Genomic DNA, 20,818 nt, shown 5'->3' with positions numbered 1-20,818 from the left:
AAATTTTCAACACTTTTGTATTTTGTTTTACGATGGATCCAATGCAACACCTCATCAAAAACCAATTCCATCTTATCCTTTATATCAAATCAGCATCGCATGAATAAAAAATATCTTAAGTTGTGCAAACCCCTGTAGTCATATTATTTATCTTTTGTAAAAAGGCAGTTTTCACGGAAAGTCAATGACTTTCCGTGGAATATAAAATATGAAAAGAAAATCAGCACCGCAGTAGCAATCTAGCAATAAAGAAAGTCGACGATGCACCTCAGAGAGATACTTTAGTAGCAGCCATGGCCGTTGTTAGTGCACACAAGATGCAGCGCTTAAGTGCAGAAAAGACTACCACCGCCGTCAAGTGTATGAGACGTGGTATGAGTGGATCTGGCGTCCGACTTTCAATCCAGAGGTCTTATATATGGAATATAATTTGATATTTACCACTAGTTGTTCGGAGAATGGCAAACACCATGATGTAACTTGTGTATATCCGCGAAGAAATTCAAAGGTGTATGTGAAGTCCCCAACTCGCATTAGGCCAGCATGGGGACTATAGCCCTTGAGCGTGAGAAGAGACCTGTGCCTAGAAGTGGGACGTATATAGGCTGAATTATTATTTTAATAATTAGGATAACTTACTTCCTCGGACAAGTAATGTTTCTTCAACAGCCTCACAGCGTCCTCGTAGTATTTGTCCTGGAGGTCTTCGAAGCGGACGCCGCACGGCACGCGGCCCCATATGGAGGGTGCTTTGATTCGATCCTCCAGCACCTTCATCTTGGCCAGGATCTCGGCTTCTGTCATCTTCGCCATGGTTAAGCTAGGGATAATATTGAGATTAGATTCAATTAGATTTTTTTTGTAATACATGAATAAAAAACAAATCCAAGTTGTATTAGGTAAGTACTTTCTCTACTCCAGCAGATCTCTTATTTGTAGATTAAATGACTGCCAGTGAGACTGAAATCAACTTCATAAGAAGTGCGGCCCGGTGGGCCCCGGCGCCGGCGCAGTGTTCTTGGAATCCTAACAGCAGTGTTCTTAGGAGTATTCATACAATATTATGCAACGGTTGTTTTCAGGGTTCCGTACCTCAAAAGGAAAAAAAATTGAACCCTTATAAGATCACATTTGTTGTCCGTCCGTCTGTCTGTCAAGACTCTTCATCTCGGGAACGCGTGGTATTGAGTTGAAATTTAAACCATGTACTCAGGTCTACGGTCCCTTAAAGCTGTGAAAAAACCAAATTTCTAAGTTAGCGTAAAAAAAAGATACGGCCATTTATGCCTCAAAAAACGTATACATATATCGACACTTTCAAGAGTTTCAAAGGAATTAAAATTTATAAGGTAAATACTTCCCGTTGACCTAGGACTATGAAATCTGGCAAGTAATATCGTCTTACAGTACACATACCTACTAGGAAAAATCAGAAAACTGTAAATTGGTAAAAAAATAACAAAGATCTACAAACAATTATTTACTTTGATTTTATTTATAATTTTAGGTGTTTGCCGATGTCTTGGAAAAAATATTGTGTGCAACGGCAACGGTAGGTACATATTGCATTGGCATTGGTCTTAAAATTCTCTGGCCTGTCTCTACAAAACTCAACTTCGTTTCGTTTTGTCATCGGCTTTTGAATTTTATGAACCCTTATTATGTACCTGTTGCACAATAGTACATTATTGTCGAGGCTCGGAAGTAGCTACTTGCTGGCTGAGGTTTCGTTTTAAACGGACGACCTTGGGAGTCCGTTTAATTGAATCCGAAGCCAGCAAGTAGCCTTCCAACCGAGTTTCAAAAATCCCCCTTTTCTCAAAAATGGCGCAATAAATACAAATATAGTAGAAATATTTTACAGAAGCAACGTTCTTATGTATACATTTTCACAGGAAAAAGTAAAAAGATTTGCTTTGACGCCTTTTTATTTTTTTAATTAAAAATAGAAGTGTATTTTTCTGCTGAAAATACGCCAACCTATTTGAGACACCTAAACAGTCGCGGTACCAACATTATAATAATAAGTACTGATCATCTGTTTGGCTGTTTAATGGACCTCTGCCTTCATTTGATATGGCCACTTCAACTTTTAAAAAGTTTGGAACTCGACAAGAATTTGTATGCAACATTGCAGTCCCGAAATCGAGACTGCAATGTTTTAAACTTTTTAATTTTTTGACTGACCATAAACTACGCACTTCGCGACTTACTTTTTAACCGGCAACGTCGACTTTGCCGTCCATTTTTGAGAAAAATACTATTATGTGACTGCTACATAATGAAAAGCATTAAAAATTTAAAATAAATGAGAGTGAGTAGCCGGTCAATTCGAACAACGTGATAATAACTAGATACGAGAACAATACGAGATCTAATAGATACGTTATAGTTTCGTTCTCAACTAGTTATCTTTTGCAGTTCGATTCGAGAAACCAATATTGTCATTTCACGCTACAATTATTGTGACGTTTTGGGATATACATTAGATATCCATTGGATGGACATTCGGAATCGCGGAAATGTCAAATTTGACATGACTTTCTTAAATATCTCGTTATCGTTTCTGTTTCATATCTAGTGGATATCTAGATCATTGTTAGAATTGGCCCGTAAATCTCTCAAAAGTAACTCAAAACGCAAAACAGATAAATTGAACGTCAAAATGGAGGTAACTAAATGAAAACATCTCGACTGATATTAGAATAGGCATCAAATCAAATTGCTTTGTTTTGTAGAGTGGTTTGAAATTTAATGGAATTATAATATCGATAATGATGTTATAATTATGCAAAAATAACATTTTTACAGATAAGAAATTTGTTCTAATAAAACATTTTATCTTTAAGCTAGTCGTAAATTGCTGTTTTTGAACGCGTCATAGAAGGTTTGTGATATGTGCGTAGGTAACAAAATTTTAAAAATAATAACTGACTACCTATGGATTTTTTCGTAACCAACCACAAACCGTAATGTAACACAACAGGAACACGCGAAAGAAAAGTACACCTAAGCTCATCCCACCGATGTCAAATTGAAACTTAATCCAAGGTTATTACCAATTAAAATGTGTTAAATGTGTAACAGTTAAATTGAATATGTAACTATTGACTATGTACCTGATGACATGTAACTTGGCGTTATGAATAAACTATCTGTATCTGTATTCTTAATCATAATTTAAGATGTGGCAAAATGCCGAGACAATGCTAGGAAGATGATGACTTAATTTGAAATCGTACAGGATCGCGTTTTTCTTAGACGGATATTAAAACAGATATAAATAGCATAAGGAATTCAGTAGGGGTTGCTGAAGAGATAATCTACAGCAGCCCCAACTTAATTTGGCTTGTACTCCTAAACTATAGAGATACAATTTTTTTCAAGTAAGTACAAATGCAGTACCAATTGTGTACTAAATCATCATATAATAAAAATTCCAGAATGTAATGTGGGGTTACTGGAGAGCATGACGTAAGATACCTATACCTCTGTCAAATAAAAGCCTGAAATTAAGAAAGTACACAATGGAGAGTGTATGTGTAAGGCTATTCTGATATTAACCACGTGTGCTCTAAATAGTATTCTAAATTAGAATCACATCTGCATAATCACGTTCATGTATATTTTGCCATACAGCACTGTTCAAATATTTTCCCACAAAAGCCAGGCGATTAATTTGTCAATAGCATTGCTTTACGGCTGATCGGTGCAGTTGGCTCCGGAGAACTATACGGGCATACCGGTCCGGGCAACCGCACATATTCGGGATCAGTGACTGCGATACGGTTAACCGGTGCTAGTACGGTTACATTGACGTTGCCGTTGGCAATAGGTTAAACCGTTTGTACCTACTTAAAGCAATAAATTGAATATGGCAGAGGAACTCTAACGTCGGGCATTTAGCACTATAACCGTAATCATGCAGTACGAAGAATTATCAATAGTTGATGTAATAACTATCACCGCCAGTTAATGCGAATCTAGGCTGGAAGTACTTACAAAGGCGATTTCCCAGGTTTGTCTCCTCAGAGTCCTGAGTCAGGTCTTATACCTGAATACAAACTGACAATACATCTCTCACAGCACAGTACCTACACTAAGCCCATCAGTGTCATGTGCAGCAAGAAATGTGGTGTTGAAGTCAAATTCATCATATCAATCTTTTATCGCTCACTGCTAACCATGGGCCTCATTAGGATAGGCCCATAATTTCAAATTATTAACTAGTAACAAAAAAAATAAAAAGAAAAACAAAGTAACTTGAAAATTTCATATATTTTGTAAAAAAGGAAACCGCCTTCAAAAAACCAACCCACGGAAAAGCACAAAATAATTTTTATATACCCCACCCCTATCCTCATCCAGTCCCTAGGTCCCGTCGTAAAGAAAATTTCTGCCAAAAAGTAAATACCTTCTAATAAGCAAATTAAAATCCATCCGGGTAATTACTTAATATTTGAAGGCGGTGCCAAACCAACAAAAACATTATTTGGTGCCAAATAGAAATAAAACCGCACAAGTGCGAGTCGGACTCGCCCACCGAGGGTTCCGTACTTTTTAGTATTTGTTGTTATAGCGGCAACAGAAATACATCATCTGTGAAAATTTCAACTCTCTAGCTATCACGGTTAGCCTAAAGCAAAGGGGGTGCAAAAAAAAGACAGAACCTTTTTTAGTAGGTACAATAACATGTCTGTGATCGCGATCATCGCGGTCAACCTAACACACTGCTCCTCGGTTCGCTCGTCGTCGCACCTATCTTGTCTCTGTTACTTAAATTTACTGTTCCAAATGATTGATTTTAATTTGTCAAGTAGTGGTTTGAACTTGCGGGTCAAATATCTCGGCCATTTTTGATTTTTAGAGAAAAGTTTTTCTTACAAAACATGCTTCTTTTACCGTATTCTCTACGATAACATAATAAAAAATTGGTGTCATAATAACATCACTCCAATGAAAAATTTGCTAAGTGTCGGCACCCCCTTTGCTTTAGTCCAACCGCTATCACGGTTCATGAGATGCAGTCTGGTGACAGACGGACAGATGAGCCTTAGTAATAGGGTCCCGTTTGTTTCCTTTGGGTACTGAACCCTAAAAAAATATATTTGCTAGTCACCTACCTTTGTCAATAACACGATCAATCTAAAATTGAACTGAAATCGCTCCGTATACACTCACAGATACTATACAAATAATTAAGAATTTAATTACAATATATTACTAGCAAATTACTGTAAATAAAATAACAAAATTATATTTAATCACAAAACTTGGATGAGTCGACGTGGCATTTAACGGTGACATAACGTTAGTCTATGCCAATTGACAAATCAATGTCATTACGAGTTTGGAACGTAAACCGTACATAAAGGTTTTAAATGTCGTAGGTACTAACATATTTTACAAGTTAATGTGTTCAACTCATGGAAAAGACCTTTAGCGCTTACTGAAATAACTATAAGCATACCTATAATATTTGAAGAATTTCCTTAATATCTCCAGGGCGATCATCACTTATCAGACCCTGTGTTCCTGACAACAGTGCCATCTGTGAAATATACTGCTGACGAATTGAGAATCTTCTTCAAAATCTTCAGGAAATCTTGAAGTCAGATAAAAAGGCTCTCATCAACCTGGGGGCCTAGCCTGAAATACTTAAATTATGTATGGAAATGGTCATGTGACTTTTTGTAGCATCTATGACAGATTATATTTTTTTACTGTTTTTAAGCGTTTATCGATGTACCTACGAGTATCATCTTGGTTAGGCCCCCGGGTCTATATTGTCAAGTACTTGATGTTGATTGCGGAGTACCTGCACGTCTTTTGGCCGATATGTCGATATTAAATGAAGTACGTCCAAATCAAGATAGGAGCAGGTAATGATCGGAATTTGGACTGGACTAACAAGCATAATCAAGCACGGTGCTAATTATCGAGTGTAGCGAACCGGTTTCATCTGAACCAGATTTAGTGATCTTAAGCCATCGGAAATAAAAAAATTACTAAAGGTTTTGTGTTTGACATATTGTTGATCCCCACCACAGCTTGATGGGCAATGATGAAGCCGACTAAATTCTGACTAAATTACGTAGGTTGTTTTTGGTATGTTTTCAGGAATATTAGTTTAACCTTACAAGTGGTCTTAAGGGGCCCACTGACTATCAGTCCGCCGGACGATATCGGCCTGTCAGTTAGAACAAAAATTTGACAGTTAATTTCGAACAACTGACAGGCCGATATCGTCCGGCGGACTGATAGTCAGTGGGCCCCTTTAGCCATAATAAAAGTTAGGAACCGTTGTGTCGGTATGTAACGTTTTGTCCCAGTAAAGCCAGTCGCATCTATAGATACACAGCGGTAATGTTATATGGATTGTTCTTTCCTAGACAAAGCATGTTTTTTTTAAGTATTTAGCTAAGAACGAAAATATTTTACAATACATCTGGTGCTCCGTTAAGACATCATGTGCATATAATAAGCACATTTCTTCACTACGTCGAAAATTTAAAGGGCCATAATATACTGTAAAACGTTGTACGATACACGTGCGAATAGGTAATTCGCGCTTGTATCGTAAATAACTATAAAACTACTACAGAACTCAGCTATCTGGACTATAATAAAATTATTTTTATTAAGCTGTTTTAACATTGATATCCTCCAGCGTAACCAGAACATTCAATGCGTTTAAATTAATGTGTCACATCGCCTAAGATCGCTTATGTAAACGTGAACAATGGCTACCTAGTTCGGAGTTTAATCAGAAAACACCTGCCGGTTCCGGCGCTACTTCCGGCTCGGTGGCCATGCTTCGAGATATTAGCGGACTATATTAACAACTCACAGTGTTAAGTAAAGTTCAGCCCTGTTAAATTTTGTCTCTTTCTAGCAAAAGAAATGTCAAAATAACGGATAGGGACACACGATTATCAACGATGTGTTAGATTTGACAACGTTTATGAACCAGATAAATGCATAGGTGGAAGCAATGATAAGACAGGGTTAACACCATGACAAAGGTTAATAGGCTTGGAGCAACACCGACTTCTGACACGTCGGAAGTCGGAAGGTAGGAGCCCAAGCGATATATTACCGTACAAATTATTCTGCCATTTTTAGCGGGAAGAGACGTGCACACAGGCGCACTTGTCACTCACTATATACAAAATCCAATCTGTAATGTCGACACAAATACATAGAAAATGACACACGTCAAAGATAAATCTTGCACACCTAGATCTCTTTTTGTGTCCGGACGAGTCACCAGACGCACCGCCATAGGCACGGTTGTGCCTATGCTTCGGCAGAGGGGAAATAGTACGAATGCCGCTGTCTCCCTTCCGTGTTGCTCGAAGTCTAAAGGAGTAAAATATTTTTTTTACTTCGAGGCGAAAGGAATAATTTTTTTTTTTTTCAAATTTCATACTTTTTTAAATAGGTACTTATAGTTACATATTTCATGTTTCAAGGGCCTAAAATGCGTAGGCGGTTTGATAGTGAGGTCAATAACCGTGAAATGAATTTTCCGAAGCTCGGCTATCCTCATTTCCTTCGCAAGAGTATAAAAACGGACAGTGATGGAGATATGTCAACTTGCCAATGCTTAACTTCTAAAAACCCATATTGTAAATTATTATTTTCATCGCCACAATAAACACTAATTTCAACCAACAAGTTTGATAAAGTATATTATTTTGAGAAGCAGTAAATATAAATTTGCAGGTAAAAACGAAAATTGATTCTGTTCTTCAAGTTAAGAAGCCATTTTCATGAACTAACTGAACGAGGTAATTTAACGCAATCTTTTTATTAAGTCTTTACTAACCGCAAAAGTTTTAATTCGCCGGCGGAAGCACTCACTTCCGTCACGCCATTTGCGAAACACAGGAGAAAAAGTCCGATTTCCGTTTTCGATTCGCTCTAACTTCTAAAGACTGAGAGAAAGTAAAACATTTTAAATGGTTAAGTTTTAACCGTTAATTGGACTCTATATTAACTCAATACACCACATTAATTTTGTATCAAGTAGAAACGTCTGCGGACGATGGTATTAAGCTTAGAAACAAATTTAAAGTGGAAAAATCCACTGTATTGGGTGGAACTTTTAATATGTTTCTAAGCTCAATACACCACTTTCTTTTATTCTTATTAACTTTCGTTGTTTCTTTCACCGATATTAATGCAAAATCTATGTATCAAGTTAATTCAAAACAATACTTGTATTAATATTTAGTTAGCATTTCGGAACAAATCATTTACAGTGACCCATTTTCCTCGTTTATTTTAGATGTATCTACAACAATCGTTAATATTTTTATCGTTAATAAGTTAATATTTTTCGTGATATTAATATTTTCTTAGCTGTGGCATGGGGGTGATATTTTCTTATAAAGTTCATTTAAAGTTCCTTACCACCAATACATAATGTGTGGACATCCGAGAATTGGAGACGAAATGCGTTGATTGCTATGCAAACTGACTGTCGGGCCAATTCTTGATTAAATTATTCTACCGTTGGTCATTTCAAGTAAAAAGACAAATATAATTTTACAGAGAAATAACAACTTAAGAGGTAAGTTAAGTTGTTGAACAAGTTAAAACACTAGAGATTCTAGTCTACTAGGTGAAGAACTTGTTTAAGAATCTAAATTATTATATTTGGCAACCACTAATCTAATTTTAATAACACTTGAAAAATATGCAATGTTAAAAATAAAAAAAAATATTAAAAGGTTCCTGAAAATGTAAAACTCTACTTACATTAATGTATCCTGTGATTTAAAAATCGAACAAAGAACTATCAAACCGCCAAAACACCGGCAAATACTAGCTGGCACGGCACACTGACTTGCCGATGCTCAATAATAAAAAGAAAGAATAGATCGATAGCGTTTTTACGGGTATAAAAGTAAAGTTTGCACGGCAGGCGGGTTGGGAAGACATTATCGTGACGCCTGGGTTCCGTTAGTTTTACTACCTAGTAGATTTGTTTTTTTAAAGTGATACTTTTATTCTATCGCCTCGAATTTTTTGGTCCGTCTTTAGCATATCGCATTACAGAATTACAGCATTTAGTAAAAAATCTACTTTATTTCTAGTACTTAAGAGTTCATAGTCTTTGAAGTAAGCATAATATTTGCTTGTAATTTTATACAAAACAGTAACAGTAGACCTTATTAACCTTATACCAACGATGAATGTTATACGTCATCTGTCAAATTCTACGGTAAATGGCAATTAGTCAGCAAATAGTCATATCATAATAGGAAGTTTACAGTCACATACGATTTTTTGTTTTCGAACGTCACGGACGTCACGATTCCGTCAAACAATTCCCAATGGTTGGCTACTCACAAGCGTGTAGACATCTCGGAAACCCCAGTGTAACGTGACCGTGAGATCCTTAACAACCTAGGCGTAATCGGAGAGCTTACTAATACCGGTTTCTTTAGTCCTTGACTCGCCTCGACTTGTAATTACAGCGCCATTCCGTGTTAAGTAGCTGAATTACACTGGCGTTGGGCGAGCTTTTGTAAGATAATTTTAAAGAGGATAATTATTGATAAAGTTAAGACTAAAAACGGGATTTTAATACCCTAAATCTAATAATAATAATTTTCAGTGAAATATAGTCTCTCAGACAATCCATCAAAGAAATCCTTGCTAATCCACATATCTAGAACGTAGGTACGTAGGTACCTACAAGATTGCTTGTCAAAGATCAGAAGCTCGAATCGGATCAGAATAATGTCAAGTATAATTGGAAGTATGTACCTTCATACGTAACGGCGTATTTCGAGATATAACCACACTCCATATATTATCTTCTGAATGCTGCTTTTCGTAGCGTAGACACTTTCTAGTCGGCTAAATTTACTTTTTACTAATGAAAAACTTTTTTATATTGAACAGGCCCGTAATTACCAAAATAACAGAATATACTCTTCTAGTCGCCTTGGAGAAGCCGCCAAAAGCCGCATTTAGTTGTGGTTTGGGTGGTATTTTTGCAGTAGTGTGCAGCAGTGGTGCAAAGATAATTTTCCCGAATTCATAAGTCCAAAAGAGTGGCCACCCTACTCGCCTGATCTAAATGCAATGGATTATAGTTTCTGGTCAATCTTAGAGACCTGCCTGCCTGGACTATATTACTAAACAAAAAAGTGTAAACGCTCTGAAAGCAACACTTACCAAAGAATAGGAAAAAATATCCTTGGAGGAGCTGCGGCATATCGTTGAAAATTTTAACAAACGTTTGCGTTTGTGTATCAAAGCGAAAGGATGCTATTTTGAAGACAATTAATTTTTGTTGCATAAAAAAGACTGTAGTTTGAATTTTTAACTTTTGTACAGTTACGTAAGCACAATAAAATAATTAGAAACTTTGGCAACGTATTTTTGGGCCACCCTGTATTTGTGTCATGAGCACATATATTTGTTCCTGAGTCATATTTATATATTAGGTACATATATATAGCATTGTCTGAATACCCACAACACAACACAAGCCTTATTGAGCCTTATTGAGAACTGTCAATTTGTGTGATAATGTCCTGAAATAAAACTATGAAAACGGATTATATCGCGTATATTGAATTTATAATACATCCCGACGTTTCGAACTTTTTACAGCGTTCGTGGTCAACGGGTGACTGAGGAAAAACCACAAAATTATGGATGGTATAGAAAGGATGCCAATCTCTTATGGCAGAATTGTTGCAAAAGTGACCGCTTTCAGCTTTAAATAATAGTTCCTAATCTCTCCGGTGGCGCTAGTTAGGCTCTGGGACATGAGTATAACATGAACCATACAAGGCAACAAATAACCCGACCAAATTACGTAGGTTGTTTTTGGTAGTATTTCGGTGTATGGTGGCGCCGCCTAATTACTGTTTTTTGATGGACACTTTTCATGCATAGAGATTTGGCTCCTTTATATAATCTCCATGCACAAAATGCAAAAATACCCACATACTAAAAATAATGAACCATCATAGACTATAAACTTTAAGGCTGGTTGTACATGCAAAATCGGTTCATAAGGCTAGTTATACACTACAATTATGTTTTAAGTAAAGATATATATAAACGCGATAAAAAAAAATGTCCTATAATATTCAAGTAAGTATTTATTTATTCTGTGGTTTTATCTGTTCTGTTCCTATACAACACTGCCCTGTAATCCGTCTACTTACCCAATTCTTAAGTAATTTATACTGAACCCCAACAGCTAAAAGCTCCGAATCGATATTCGGGCGAAGTCGATACAATGGCTGCAATGGCACGAAGGATTACGTGGTGTAATTTGTTCCGAACTTCGCCGGGGCGTGTTCGGGTACCTACTTTAAATGAGGTTTTTGGTCGTCAAACTACTATCGTAGTTACAGATAACTCCGAAAAAAGGCTGCAGGTGTACGCACTTGGACGTCTTATGTCAACTTTACCCATTCAAAACTCTGGGACGTACTTACTTACGTACTTTTGAACCTTGTGAGAGAACCTTTGGAATGTTAAAGGTTGCCTGAATTTGCATATTTAAATCTAAGTATAAGAGAAGAAGGAGGTCAATACTGTAGATGGGAGGACGACATAAAGAAAACACCATGAACAACATGGATGAGAATAGCAAGAGACCGATTAGCATGGAGAAATCTTGGAGAGGCCTATGCTGCAAAGCAAGACAATCTACAGAAACGACATAACCGGTGCCAAAAGAAAAAATAGAATAAAAAGAAGAAATATTATAAAATAAATAAATAAATATGTAAGTAAACATAAGTTTAGGTACTAGAAATATGTATGTAAGTTAGATTGTTAATAAAGGCTTTTATTATTATTATAAGAGACATTCACTGCACACCGGTAAAAAAAACTCACACCTATAAACATAACAAACATATATATAAATTCAAAACTTTCGAAACCTTTTAAAAATGCTGGTGCAAGACAAAATATGCAACTTCTGTCGCGAATATCGCGAATCGGCTAATAGCTGCCAACGTCATGGAGTAGATGGCGCTCGTAATCACGTTTAAGTTAAATAACCGCTTCTAGGTTGTGGTGATTTTTGAGGGTAAGACAAGAAATAAGGGTATACGCCTGAACGATAGTAAGAAAAGGAGGTTGTGTGCGAACAAAGCTACGGGAAGAATTATATTTGCTTTTGGATCTATTCAAGGACTTTCTTATGGTGTTATTAGAATAATGAGGTGTCTTGTAGATTGTGACTAACATTTATTGTGATATCAGTATTCAGTGTGAACAGTGATCCGAGAGAATTGTTGATGGCTACTGTAAGTGAAGTTCAATCATAATTATACGAAGGGTTTCGTCCGAAGATATTAGTAATATAGAATTATAGAACACATTGTAGTTACGAGAAAGTGTAACCACTCATCATAGGTATGAACTTAAGGTAAACTTAGTGTGCGGAATGGGGTCGCTATAAGGGGAGGATGGAGGCGACTATTTAAGCTCAAGAAACCAGATGGATAATCATATGAAACTCATGTTATATGTAGGTATAAATACCATTTATTATATTTTTTTTATAATAAAGTAGGATACCAGCAATGAGTTATCGTCATCTCACTAACGTCCAGGCCTCGTATAGGTATGTAACACATATCTCTATGATTGCTCGTGTTGAGGTACCTCGTTACTTTAACTTTGCCCACCCGTTACCATCAAGATGTTGTCTCCTTGACTTCCCCAATCCAAGTGGACGGGTCTGAACCACCGTCTCTTTAACTCCCGCTTAGTGTTGCCAGGTAAGTCATTAAACATTACCCATCACCCTAATATTAAATTCAGATATTTTAAGAATGTTGCCAAGTAAAATTCATATTTCCTTGCACTTTTTGATATAATTACTACAAAATCATGACATTAGTAAGTTTACATATCACTTTTCAGTATCAGTAAAGGCATCAGCTCATTCAATAGGTTAATAAATATAGTGAGCTTGACGACAACTTCCTTACCGCACGTATACATTCCAACTATTTAATTCTAAACGTTTGCAATCGTATAACTAGAATACATTTTTTTCGCTGTCCGATACAGACACGCTATAATAGGTCACAGATAACAAGATAACAGCAGGTACAGTCAGCATCAAAAAGATAGTGACGGCTAAAGTGGCGAATATATTGGAACATAATTATCCTTATTTCTATGAGTACTATGTATTGTTTTCCTAGTGTTGTCCCAACTTTTTGCCACGGCTCATGGGAGCCTGAGCAATGTCAAATTGTTTCCTTCTTAAAATTACCGAATGTCATAAAAGTAGGTACTTAACATAAATATGTCAATATTTTACGTTACTAGATCCGCCTTACAGCCTAGAAACCACGATTTATCCAACAACATCACGCACAACTAAAATCAAATCGATAATCCTTCGATTAAGGAGACTGATCGCGAGTCAACAATGTGATGTATCGCCCAAGAGATTAATTGTACCGGCTAATTGACTCCGGCAATCCAGCCCACTCGATATTATATCGAACTTCAGACACAAAAGGGCTTCAAATCTTGCTATTTTGCTATAACGTAACAATTTCTGTAATGACGTTATTATTTTATTTTATTTGTTACACGGGACACCAACAGAGTACATAAGATATGTACAATATTAAACACTTATGTACCCCAGTTACACTTTTGACCAAACGTTACTTGCCCCATCCCACTAACCCAGGGGCAGGGGGAACCCGTGAACCCCGGGTTAGTGGGATGGTGCAAGTGGCGCTAATTGCCGTATTTAGAAACTAAAAAAGAACTACCTACTTAAGTATACCTACTTAAACATGTTTAGTAAATAAAACGTAAAATAAAATGTATTATGAGTTTTAATTTTATGAAATCACAAATCACAATCACATTATTCACACCAATTAATTGTACACCACATTTAATCTTCACAACATTTGTTTTTTTTTTGGAATTATAAATACGAAAAAGCTTAGAGGTCAAAATTACCCATAAAATTATGATATTTTCATCTGGTATCCCTAGCATGATTGTTATGCAGCTAAATTAAGAAGAAGATTAAAAACGGCTGACCTCAGACTCGTCTGAGTAGCTGACAGATTACTACAAACAACCTACGTAATTTGGGCGGATAATTTTACAAATAATGTTTTGTTAATTTGCGTAAATAATTGTGATATTTTTATTGAAATCGTTTGATTCTACATTGCTTTGAGTGTAACGTAATTTTACGATGTTATTCTCACATATTGCGTTAAGAGGAAGGTGTAAAATACCGTACTTACGTGTGAAAGGTTATGTTCTCATATTTTTGCTCAGAGCGGCTATTACAGCCGATTACAGAATAATTTACCATTATTTTATCAATTCAAAACGCTAACCATCACTATGTTTTATAAGAGAAAGCACAATTTCATAGAAAACAACAATAATTAAACAAGCAACGAACAAGCATGACATGTCACGTACTTATTTGTTTGCCACAATTTCGGTTGTGGCAGCGGTGGAAAAGTGAAACTATGACAAAGACAAAAAGTAATATATTGCTCTCTGTCACTACTACTGAAAGATACATAAGACTATCCCGTTCGGTCATTTCGCCCCACCCCTCATGACCGATCCAGAGTTAATACTAGATTCATGTTAAAATCAGAACGGGCTCACGGTCACTGTGAGAAACGTTTGCTATCTCTGATATATGTATAAAGGCTCTGAGTCATTGGACTTTCTGATCCTCAGAAGCCTATACATATAACTTGGACTAGCTAGCGTGAGTATTATATTCTTCGAGCTAGCGTAAAACAAAACAAACCTTTTTACCACAAACGAGCCTTCAGAACATTTAAATGTGTCTCATTTCAACTAGATTATTTCAAGACGTAACTGACATCAAATAGGATCCTTTCTAGGAAGTCATCTCAGAGGCCCTTACGGAGTTGTGAGAAATTTACATAAAACAAACCCTTACCTCACTTAAAGGGTGTGCTAGAGTAAAAATGTAAAGAATACTCAGATTAAAGGACATCCTGTTTTGATTATGTACGTGCCTTACAAGAAGAAATAATTCATCTGAAATTTCAACTTTGTGAATGTTTTTGTATAAAATAAGTTATTTATTTTTACAATGTATTTATCATATATTTATTATACAGTGATGAACTAACAATATCATTATCACATTACGGGACGTACATAATGACGACATACTTTGCACACTTGCAATAAAATGCTCCCTGCCGAGGTTTTCCCGAGGGGTTACAGTATGGGGTTCTTCAAAAAAGGAGTGTACAGGTTTTTAAAGGGTCGGCAACGCGCGTGTAATATCTCCGGTGTTGCAGGCGTCCATAGGCTACGGTAACTGCTTACCATCAGGCGGGCCGTATGCTTGATTGCCACCGACGTGGTATAAAAAAAATGTACCAATTTGATTCATACAATTTACAGAAATTAACTACCTATTTAAGAATATTGAAGAAGTGACTTATTTAAAACTTCTTCATCTGTGGCTACTCCGTTATAGGTATATATCCATCATAGCACTAGAGCACACCACTTGATCCATAAAAATGGGATTTCTTGCGCTCTTCATACTTCATAAGGGACGTAATTCACTATATTATTTTAGAAAAAGGTAATAATCTCAACACTACTTTGTTGTCTTTTGTCGTCTCGCCGGCGCCTCAAAGTCGCCATTAGCACATCGTCTCTAGGTATCTTTTAAAGGGCTAGTACACGCTACTGGGCATTAAAGAGCTGGAAGCTTGCTTGCTCAATCCATATTGCGTTTCAGCGAAGAAATGCTGCCAGCATGTTCAAGACGATGGCAAATTTGGTATAAGATAAATTATAAACATCTAGTCTAGTCCTTTTTATAGACAGGCTACTTAGCTTCTTAGAATAAGTAGCTTGCTTGTTGTGGAAACATAATATGTGGGCGACGCACCGTTTTTGAACTATTTTTACTTTATATAGTTAGTTTTATTTTTATTTTTAGTAATTTTCAGGGTTCCGTACCCAAAGGGTAAAAACGGGACCCTATTACTAAGACTCCGCTGTCCGTCTTTCTGTCTGTCACCAGGCTGTATCTCATCAGCCGTGACAGCTAGACAGTTGAAATTTTCACAGATGATGTATTTCTGTTGCCGCTATAATAACAAATACTAAAAAGTACGGAACCCTCGGTGCGTGAGTCCGACTCGCACTTGGCCGGTTTTTTTGTTATTGTCATTCTTCTTCTCGTTTCTCTAAAACAAACATACAATTCTAACCAGTTATATCAATCGTTGATATTTGTGCGAACCGGATAAAAATCGACTATATTGGTAAATACATGTATATTATTTATGTATGGGTTAAGATGGGGACAATTGAAATAATTTATGTTAAATAGCTACACTATTTCATTTTTACAGTTAAAAAAGTATGCACCTATTTATTTATTCTAAACCCTATTTATTTAGATCTTAAATAAAATTTGTTTGAAAGCCCTACCGCCCATGGTTATATAATGATAGTGAATCCAAGAGAATGTGGGGAGTGTTTATTGATACACTGTGTGAAGACGTTTGAAACACCATCATATTTTCGGCAAATTGATTTTTTTTTTTTTCTCTAATATATTTTTAATAACGCTCACTGTATACCACGAGATCAAATAAAGTTTGTAAACGTTATTAATTAAAAGATACAATTTATCAGCATCTGAAAATCATGATTAATGAATGTATACGAAAACAAAATTGTGAGACTTCTAAACTTCTTTGTTGCGATTACCTTATACATAGAGCTTAATCAAACTAGTTTTAATGCAACACTACGATATTACGATAAAGAATTTTAACAGAAACGCATACTTGTGTTTCATACTAAAGTGTGTTTCAATTATAACAGTGTTTCAATCATAACCACAACAAATACTACAGGATACAAATGCTACCATACATTCAGTCTGTTATATGTCGTGGGGACGATTGAATCGTCCCCAAGTGCGTTGTTTCTAGCGTCCCTGTATCGCAAGTTTTAAGTTGTAAGTTTTTGTTTCAAGGTCAAATAATATTATTTACAAACAACACTTCATCTTTGTTTAATGGCAGTTAAAAGATTCCATTATTCCCGTCCAAAACACTAAACGAATTCAAGTAATCAAAATACAGCAAAATTTTGAACGGGCCCTGAACACTAATACCGAGTTGCTCGCGCGCTCGGGCGCTATTGGTCAAGGATTTAAGAATGACCGACCGCATAGACTGACTACTGCGTCTCATACATAGGTGTTGTAGTTTTCAAGAAATTTGGCTTGTATCAATCATAACGTGTTTCAATTGTCCCCGTTCTACCCTACCTACAGCTAGAAATAAAAAATAAATGTAGAGTAAGTACAAAACTATAATGCAACATAGGTTTGCAATGTTTAAATTATAATTCTGTAAAACACAACATTCTAAAGTACGCAATAAAGCGAGATTAGCTCCAGCTTAGGACTTTAGATATTTTATATAAACAGTTGTTTACTAGTAAAGTTGTAGATAAGCAACTTGTAAGTAAGGCCGTTAAATATTACACAATGGGCCTTGTCGTTTTGTAGACAAACGTTTCGTTAAATTATTAATTTCATGCACGTTTCATTATGTAGGAAACTTTTTAAGCCTCCGAAATAATGATCCTAAATAAAATGAAATTTGTGTTCCATAAAATCTTAAATTGATCGTATCAGTAAAAATACTCAACACTATTAGGTGCCTTCTTTGCCCTTTGGTAACGAAATTGATAAATGATGACCATTTGTTTTGGCTTAAATTGTATTTATAGCTAGATGGCTTAACGAGTCCGCATTTTGAGCAAATTATCCCACCTTTTCATACGTTGCGGTCTATATACAGCTTGTTGTCCAAATTCCTACTCAATGGCGATGCACATTAATATAATACTCGGGCCACTTGCACCGTCCCACTAACCCGAGGTCAACCGGTTAAACCTGGAGTTACCATGGTTACCAGTACAATTTGACACTGGGTTAGTTTTGATCTAATTACTTTGCCACTCTTGTGGATAAAATGCAACTTTCCCATCAGTTTTTGTAGAATAAAAAGAGCCTTTATAAGCTAGTGTGGTAAAAAAAAACTATCATCATAAATTCAATTCAAGAAGTTGGCACAGGCGTGTCGTAGTCGTAGATATTGTTTTTTTTCTGTTAAAGGCTGTATCTGAATTTACAAGTTTGCCAAAAAAGAAGTTACCTTCATATACCTTTACTTACCAGGTACTTTAAGACACTAGGTACTCGTTCACATTATGTATGTAGTTAAGTTCGATATACATTTAATATACATTATATTCAAATCATGAAATTAGGTTACCTGTAGTTCCCTACAAAAAAATAACTTAATTAACTTCCGGAAATACCTAAATGCAATATTATGAATTAGTTTTATACATATTAAATGTATTTTAATTATGATTTAGTAGATTTAGTTCTAATCGGTTAAATCATGCAGGATACAGGATCACTAGGGATTACCATTATTTATGTCAATACTAATAAATCATGATTTAGTATTAATGCACTGCAACAATGTAATCTAAATGAATATTAGTTGCAATAAACGGGAGTAAAACACAGAATGCATAATATTTTAGCAGATACGCCGCATAAATTATTCTTTATTCCTAATTCTTGTCAACGACATAACCTCCGCCTCGGACGATGCGGAGTACATTATGTTTGCTGACGACACTTGCATAATAGTCACTGCAGAAAATTCTAGTAATTTAGAATCAAAACTCTCGCAAACCATGCAGAATATCTCGGACTGGTTTACAGCAAATGGCATGCTCCTTAATGTCGAAAAAACAAACATAATGTACTTTCAACTCAAAAAGAACTCATAAGAGCGATTCGATATCACAATAAATGACACACCAGTACCTCAAGTAAGTGAGGTTAAATACCTAGGGTTCAAAATTGATGATGGTCTAACATAGTCTCCCCACATAGAAGCAATCTGCAAAAAACTCTCTTCAGCATGTTTCGCCTTGTCCAGACTTGCCCACAGCGTCTCCCAGGACAACCTTAAAACAGCATACTTTGGGTACTTTCATTCAATCTTAGTCTATGGTGTGGACCTATGGGCAACATGTGCGGAACGCGAAAAAGTGTTTAAACTACAAAAGCGTGCAATCCGTATCATGGCTAAAAAACCCTCTGACTATCATGCTAAGGAGTTGTTTAAGCAGCTAAAAATTTTGACGTTACCTTCTGTCTATGTACTCGAAGCATGCAAGTACATACGACGCAATCTCGAACGGATCCCCTCTAATTTCCAAAAACTACAGACCGTAACGCGTAGACGCAACCTCCTATACGTGCCCCCGCGACGTCTAGCTAAGTCTCGGAAATCCTTACACATAGTAGGCATTAAACTTTACAATGCTCTAGACGAGCAGTTAAAAGCTACTTCAGACTCGATGTTCGAGAAAAATCTTAAACAAATATTGTTGGACATGGCGTGCTATAGTGTCGACGAATTCGTTCCCTGCTACAAGTCACTGACCCACCCACAAAATTATTGAATCTGTGATATTAATTACCTAATGTACCTAATAATAATGTATAATATAGAATAGGAATAAGCAAAATTGACATGTAAATCTTTTTATATTTTTATCAATAAATGATCTATCTATCTATCTATCTTTAATCTTTATTCCATAACGTTGCCCTTTACGACAATCATCATCATTATCATTCCTCGGCCAAGGTGCTCACAAACATTGTTGGTCAAAACGTTAATGCAGTTAACCATTAACCAGTACAAATAAGGATGATGACACATGTTGAATTTTATAACAAAATCTAGTAACATGGATAGCCAATGAGCAATTTATCACAATAATGTAGATATTATTATAATATATGGAAATAATACAAAAATACAGAAGTTTGTTTTTTTTTAAGTTAGAAAAAGGAAAAAATAAGGGTACCATTCGATTCCTTACATTTCATCCAAAACAAGATTGTATGGCAACTATATACATAAACGCAATATTTCACCCACAAAAACGCAATATTGTTGTTTTGTCCATACTCGTACATTCAAGATGGGCTCTCAGTGAACTTGACGTCACCTTCACTTATCGTGTTGTTAGGCGCGTTTCGCGAGTGAAGTAAGACTGTCGGACTTTGACTATAATTTCTGACTTTTGTATTGCTTTAATGCAATGGGTCCCAAATAGACATTTCATCCTAAAAATAAACCTGATCGATTGATATCTTTAATGAAAATTTGTCATCTAGCCTATTGAACCGTAAACTGTAACCGCCCGTTACGGTTTACGGTTCAATTTGTTCTGGTTAATGGTTAATTCGAATATAAAAGACTGCATGACTACATACATCTTAGCATTATACACAGCATGTATTCGCGCACATATTGTACATATACCTACACACTTTACTGATTAAACTTTGTAGACACTGGACTTGCTGTTCTTTATGCAAGTGGGCATTTTTAATACTTGTACCAAAGATAGATATAACTCCGTAATAGATGTTTACAGTCTAAGGAAAAAACGTGCCTCGAAAATAAAGAAAATTTGATTCTCGTTCAGAGGGCGCCACTGGTTTTGGCCCACTGTCGTATAGATGGCGTTGACTGTTTCGTTTGTTATTTAACAATTTTAACGCATATCAGTGAAAGAACATGGGTCAAAATCATAAAAATAATTAATGCATTTAAAAAAAATCATTTATCTATATTTAAATACATTTTATCGTATTTTTATAAATCTTAATTTTTAGTTTTAAAGTGTGTCGACAGATGGC

General features: G+C 35.9%; 2 protein-coding genes across 2 annotated transcripts in view; one reads left to right on the top strand and one right to left on the bottom strand.

Annotated features, from left to right (window-relative positions):
* The window catches only part of LOC134750358 (uncharacterized), a 34,158-nt gene extending 28,911 nt beyond the window's left edge, over positions 1–5,247 (bottom strand). Inside the window, exons 1-2 of the mRNA XM_063685521.1 lie at positions 5,124–5,247; positions 640–820 (exon numbers count right to left, since the gene is read on the bottom strand). Of these exons, the coding sequence (XP_063541591.1) occupies positions 640–813 (174 nt within the window). The 5' untranslated portion in view covers positions 814–820; positions 5,124–5,247. The remainder of the gene's footprint in view (positions 1–639; positions 821–5,123) is intronic.
* Positions 1–20,818, top strand: part of LOC134754051 (heme transporter FLVCR2-like) — a 392,641-nt gene that overhangs the window by 317,161 nt on the left and 54,662 nt on the right. The window lies entirely within an intron of this gene.

Source organism: Cydia strobilella, chromosome 2 (genome assembly GCF_947568885.1).
Source record: "Cydia strobilella chromosome 2, ilCydStro3.1, whole genome shotgun sequence".
Taxonomy (NCBI): domain Eukaryota; kingdom Metazoa; phylum Arthropoda; class Insecta; order Lepidoptera; family Tortricidae; genus Cydia; species Cydia strobilella.
The sequence above is the reverse complement of the archived record's forward strand: the minus strand, read 5'-3'. Positions and strand labels throughout refer to the sequence as shown.